Source organism: Crassostrea angulata, chromosome 1 (assembly GCF_025612915.1).
Source record: "Crassostrea angulata isolate pt1a10 chromosome 1, ASM2561291v2, whole genome shotgun sequence".
NCBI lineage: Eukaryota > Metazoa > Mollusca > Bivalvia > Ostreida > Ostreidae > Magallana > Magallana angulata.
The window spans coordinates 55,931,819-55,938,008 of NC_069111.1; the positions used below are offsets into that span (position 1 = coordinate 55,931,819).

Here is a 6,190-nt window from a genome sequence, read left to right on the forward strand (position 1 = left end):
ATTAACTGATTTAAATCGAAGCAAAAATAATTTATCGTCATCCTCTACAACAGTTAGGTTCGTTAAAAAATAAATGAATTTTCTAAATCCTGTTCATAAAAAAAACTTAATGGTAAAGTGCAATATCATCTTAAAAGCACATTTTCACAAAGTAAACTACGGAGAAAATAATGGTTTTAAAACGAATTTAGAAAGTTACATGTACTATAGCATTCTACAGGATTGAGTATGCATGGAATGTATATATGCAGCACGCCTCAAATCGCAAACGTTTCCGAAATACACATGTACTAAAATTTTAGGAAAATGAACCTAAAAAGTGATTGCTGTAAAACCTTTCTTTCTCTTTAGTATTAGTAAAAGACATTAAAGACATTTTTTGCAAATATGAATTTCTTAAAACACAGCGATTAAACGCTTAAAGTTCGGTATATTTAAAATAGTCGCATACATAAGGGTAAGTATGATAAATCTAGACCTAAACTAAAATGTTTCATGTTTTTGTGAGACTTCTCTTGATCATGTTATATCAATGCTTTTTTTCCAAGATAAACATTAATTTATTAATATCTGTTTATTTGCTATTGGATTTAAAACCGTTTTCACAAACACAATTTCACGATGCGGGTCAATATACAACGGACTAGAGTCTTTATTCAGTACCTTTGCCTCCATATTCAACGTTTAAAAATGACCCCCGAATAATTTTCAACCCGGGACAAAATTCTTGGATACACTTGACGGACAGACCCGGGGTTGTTGCTGGCTTGTTGCGCGAGTCCAACAGAGTGGTAAACAGACCTCAATAAATCCCTACAGCGAGGCTTTTAATCCAGATTTAATAAGATTCCAAGAACCAAATGGCGGTGCTCGTTACGGAGAGCTCCAATCAATGGAACAGTGGACTAACGGCCTACTACAACTTGCTGAAACGCATCAGTGTGTTATGTAATATTGACACTGACTGCTAGATTAAAAGTTTCGTGCAACACCACAGTAAAAGATATTAGTTTACTTTTGGATTGGGGACTGCGTTTGAATGAAACGACGGAATCATGGGGACCACTATGGGGATCTCTCAGCATCGCACGATAGATCGGCGTCTCAGATATAATGGCGTCTGTGTAAATGAAATCATGACGATAACATCAAAAAGTGAATCCATCTAGCTTATTCAAATAATACGAACATAATGTTCAAAAGATTACTCTGTAGGATGTATGCGTTTGTGCAACTTGTTATTGTCGTTGAAAGGTTGACATTGAACGGATAGATTCAATATTTTGAATTAGCATGAAAATAATCTGCTAAAAATAATATCTATAAGTACTTAATTGTATTTACTGAGGAAATAATCCGTTTAAACAATTGAATTAACAGTCTAGATAGAAATACTTAACAATTAAATATTTTAATACTTAAATATATCACAGTTCTATTGTTAATAATAATCTGTCCTCTAAAGATGTCATTTATAACTATTCACTAAGCATCCGTTGCACCTTGAAGTTTTAAAATAATGTTTCTAATGTTGCTGCCTTTCACATTTTTGGCGAGGGACTCGGAGTTATCGTCCGTTGGAGAGACGTTTGAATCACCGGGCGCTTTTGCAAGCGGTGTATCACGTGATGATGCTGAGGAAGTACACAGTTTATCATCGTAAGTCCCATTTACAATACTTATATCAACTTTCTTCTGCTTAGTTTGAACGCCTTTCTGTTCTTCTGTCAATAACCTCCCTATCACGGGCGAGTTCAGGTATTCATGTTTTCTGGTTATAGCTCCAGCAGCACCGGTTTCTTTTGGCTTTGAGTCTTTGTCCGCCTTCGGTTTATCACTGTTCGCCGTTATCACTTCCCTCTTACTCATGTCCTCATACACAGGGTTTTCACAGTCCATCCCGGCCTGGGGGTGCGCGGAGCCCCCTGTGCTCTCCTCCGTGTCCCCACCCGTTGTATCAATATACGTGTACTCATTGAGTTCACTCCCTTGTGACACGAGGTAACCTAACTCATCTTGCTCTACACTTCCGGTATAGGGCGCTGTTGGTTCTGCGTAAACTATTTCCGCCGGAAGCATTGGCACATTGAGCTGATCGTACTCTCTTTCCGGTCTGTGAACGTCTGGCATTTCGTAGTCCCTCGATGGGGAGCTTCTCTGGAGTTTTTGTCTACACTTTTGAACGGCAGAGCCTAATCTACTCGTTATCGTCTCACTTCTCTCAACCGTGTGTCCGCTCTCAGAATCAACGCAGCCATTTTCTTTCGTTGTGGGTCGTTTTCTTCTGAAAATACAAAAACATATTTATATCTTACAAATTATCTTGTGAGTTCTGGTGACCAAGGAACTAAGAAAAAGTCAGTACTTGTTGTATAGTTATGATGGCTTATTACTAGTTATTAGTTAAACATGAACTACGGTTTTTCCTGACCCACCTACCTTTTGACGAAGAAGAACACAGCACAGCCAATAACTACAAGGACTGCGATGATACCTAATGCTACACCAGCCACCCAACCTAGAACAACACACGAAATCATCAAGGACGACCAACTCATACAGGAGAATATCGTATGAGTAATCAATTTCACTCCTTTTATTAAATTCGGAATTATAAATATGAAATAATTTTAATTTTATTAATCACACTACTTTAAAACAATATTAAATGTAAAACAATAGTGAAAATAAACTTGAAAATTTAATTTTAAATAGCCATAAATATTTGAATATTGTTAAATGGTAAGAATAAAAAAACAAAAGAAGGATAACTCAATATTACAGATAGGTTCCTATCTTAGTGAAGGAGAGTAGTTTAACAAGGACAAATTGGTGTGGAAACAAGATAAACTCAGCTGTTCTTAATTAGATGTCCAAATGGACGAATAGAATACATGTAGCTGATTTCAGTCCGAATGGTTTTTTCTTTAATTTACCGTGATCTGCGTCATCGGAACTTCTATGTGTGGTGGAGTTGGACACTAGAGAAGAATTCCCCGGGGTGGGGGTGCTGGGCGCTGTGGTTGTGTCTGGGTGAGGCGTGGTGCTGAGGCAGAGTGTGATCTCATCTCCCTGATAGTCCAGGTCATCATAGTCCAGGTCTGACTCTACAACACACATAAAAACATGTACATGTATAAGTATTGGACAAGAACTGTACAAGATATTCGACTGATTATTACGGTACTATAATAAAATCCCGCAGTATTTGATGTATAAGTTAATACAGTAGTGAGTAAACAAACCTGTTCTACAGATGAAGGCGCGTTTACCAATCCCAAGATGATGAATAAAGCTCATGTTCTTGCATATTGGTTTATTGAATTTATTTAATTTGCAGTCTGAAAAAGATACAAAACTGAACTATCAGAAAATATCAAAAAATCCTAGAATGTAATGTATAATGTTTGAGTCGTTACAGTAAAATACATGTATCCCAGAATGTAATATATCCCAAAATGTAATATATCATGATTGAGTTGTTACAGTAAAATATGATAGAATCTATTAATATATAATGTTTGAAATGTAACAGTAAAATATACCAGAATGTAATTTGTTATGTTTGAGCTGTTACAGTATTGAAACACGCATAAACAACCAAATGAATTTTTGTTGAATCTTTGTTTCTGTGGTGGGGTGGGTTGCTATCTTTATATTTCATTTACATGTGGAGTAGTAAGAGGTATAGTCTATATCCCTTACTAATGCGGTTGCTAGCAAAACTACATGTTAAACCTACACTTGTCATTGTTGGTCCAGAACCAGACATTCTGTGGAACACAGTCCCAGTCAAAGTCGTCAGACACACCAGACATGGATCCGCCCCCGAACTGGCGGGAGCAGTAGAGATCCGCCGCGTCGTATATCACCGCCTCGTGGACAAAGTAGTAAGTAGCGCATGATGCTGAAATACACACAGAATGTTAGATCTATGACGTCACGATGAATGCAGACGATATTCATATCTAAATGTTAAAATGATGATATAAAATTTTTACCGCGATTTAGTTGCATTCCTACTTTTATCATGACAATAAAAAAAGGTTAATTTTTAATCCTTATCTTGTTCTCAATGGGTTTCGATTCACTGTTGTCTTAAAAGGATCGAGGGTATCGATGACTCTCGGTTAGCGAAGCTGCTATGTAATACAACTAATAAAGACTGTTTTAAAATAGGTATTAGATACTGACCACCCACCCCATCCCATTTCAAAGAAAGAAAAAAAGATAAATATTGAAAGAAATTACAACAAAGAACTAAGGAATCTATTATCATAAGGCTGTTGATCGTTTCGTGGCATTTTAGCGGCGTGCGTTTATGTACATCAAACGGCTAATTAAACGTAAGAAGCACTTAATATTAAGTGTCAACAAAAATAAATAGAAGGTAATTAAAAGATTAACAGCGCCTCAGGTGGGTTTATGAAGAATGCGGAATTAAGAATTTAACACATTACCGGAAATACGCGATCAGGGTTTTGTTGATGGTACCAGCGGTGACAAAATTGCCACAAGACTGAGTTATTGGTCATGTGTAAATTTTGAATTTACCGGTTGGCAGTAAATACAAAATTTTCAAGTTGTCATATTGTAAGTTTTATATCAATAATCAGATGCCTCATTGTTACAAGAGTTTAACAGTCAGTTGGGTTCTTATGTCTAGCATTTAGCTTAATAAGGCTGTACAATGTACGTAGAGTATTAAAAAAGCGTCAGTCGTTAATGAAGAAATAGTCGTAATCAGTTTTAAACAAAACCATACAAGTTAGATCATCATCAGTTGTTAGAATTTTACGTATTATAATTTAAATCTTTTTATACACACCATTTTGATTGTGTTTAATACAAAAAAAACCCCAAACAAACCAGTTAAATGTACGTTAAAAACGTGAATTCCTCCAACATAATCGTTTGAAGTATGAGGAACATATATCATTACCGGGGTCAAGTACACTGCCCCCCTTTCGCCCTCATTCCCGCCTGACTCAGCGAGATAGTTCCCGTACTAAGTACTTTGATGGACAGTAAGTTCAGCATTTCCGCCCCGCTCATGGTTCGGAGAGTGCGATTGGAGTACCCTATCCAAATCACCATCAGCAATGTTGTGATCATATGTCCGTGTAACTAATACACCATTACCCTTGTTCATTTCGATAGTGTCAGCAAATTATATAGAGCCTGGGGTCTTAAATTGACATTGTTCAAAAAGTATGAGACTCTTTTTCTACAACAAGCCACAAGTTCGAAACCCGCTGTGGCATTGTCATTTTTAGCATTCATGTTCAATGTTTTACTCTCTGTTTACTGTAAAATAAAGTTGTATCTTAAAACTGTGATAAAAAATTGAATATGGTGCACTTTCATCCACACTTAAATATAACTTAAGGGCCCCATTCTATCTATAGCAAACATACATTGTACGCAGTGTTTACCAGAACTTTGTCCACTTAAATAAACAAAGTTGACCAGTTAATTCCACAGGTCAATAAATAAAATTAACAACTGACAGTTACATATGCGTACAATATATTATACTTCTTAACTCAAAATTTCACAAGAAATTCGAGATCCGCCCCACCCTGACGCTCAGTATAATGAGTATATACATGTAGGTAAACTATATATAAACGAGCGAGAGACCCGCGGGTGACATCATGCGTCATCCCCCCTCTAATGTGTAACGTCTGTGACACTTTTTGTCCTCTGTGGTATTATCTAGGTTAAATGCAACCGAAAAAAAAGTACATCAAGGTAGCAAAAACTTACCTGTCGATAGGAAGACAGAGAGATAAAGCACGGTCCATGGAGAAAGACACACTCTCCCCGCCATTGATGTTTATATACGGAAAATGACAGCCGATAAACAGGGTCACCAAGCGCGTACTATTTAAATCCAGATTTGAAAATTGAACCATGACACATCGTCCGGCGATTATCCCCGAGAAACAAGCGTCTGAGGGAAAAGTGTGGTGTTAAAAATACTGGCATTGCTCATTGAGATCCGCTGTTTTATTACTCATAATTGCTACCTATGAATGTTGCGGACTAATCGTAAAATAGGATGATAAAAGAAGTAAGTTGTGCAATTATATCAGGCATATCTCTAAAAACACTAACTAGCCGTGCTTGGCTTTTTTGAGTAATAGAACTTAATCAAAAAGATGATTTACTCAAATTAAAACTATCA

The 6,190-nt window shown here is 36.6% G+C and overlaps 1 protein-coding gene across 2 annotated transcripts; it reads right to left on the bottom strand.

The window, feature by feature from the left end:
• Nucleotides 1-1,394: 1,394 nt before the first annotated feature.
• On the bottom strand, nucleotides 1,395-5,931 carry LOC128169708 (uncharacterized). Of its 2 annotated transcripts, none has more exons than XM_052835812.1 (6): nucleotides 5,770-5,931; nucleotides 3,743-3,907; nucleotides 3,246-3,341; nucleotides 2,937-3,107; nucleotides 2,440-2,518; nucleotides 1,395-2,281 (listed from the first exon to the last, which is right to left on the bottom strand). In XM_052835812.1, exons 1-6 carry the CDS (start codon nucleotides 5,831-5,833, stop codon nucleotides 1,486-1,488), a joined length of 1,371 nt encoding a protein of 456 aa, XP_052691772.1. In that variant the 5' UTR covers nucleotides 5,834-5,931; the 3' UTR covers nucleotides 1,395-1,485. The 2 variants fall into 2 exon arrangements, with proteins under 2 accessions (XP_052691772.1, XP_052691764.1); XM_052835804.1 differs by having other exon boundaries at nucleotides 1,395-2,284; nucleotides 5,770-5,930.
• Between the last annotated feature and the right edge of the window lie 259 nt (nucleotides 5,932-6,190).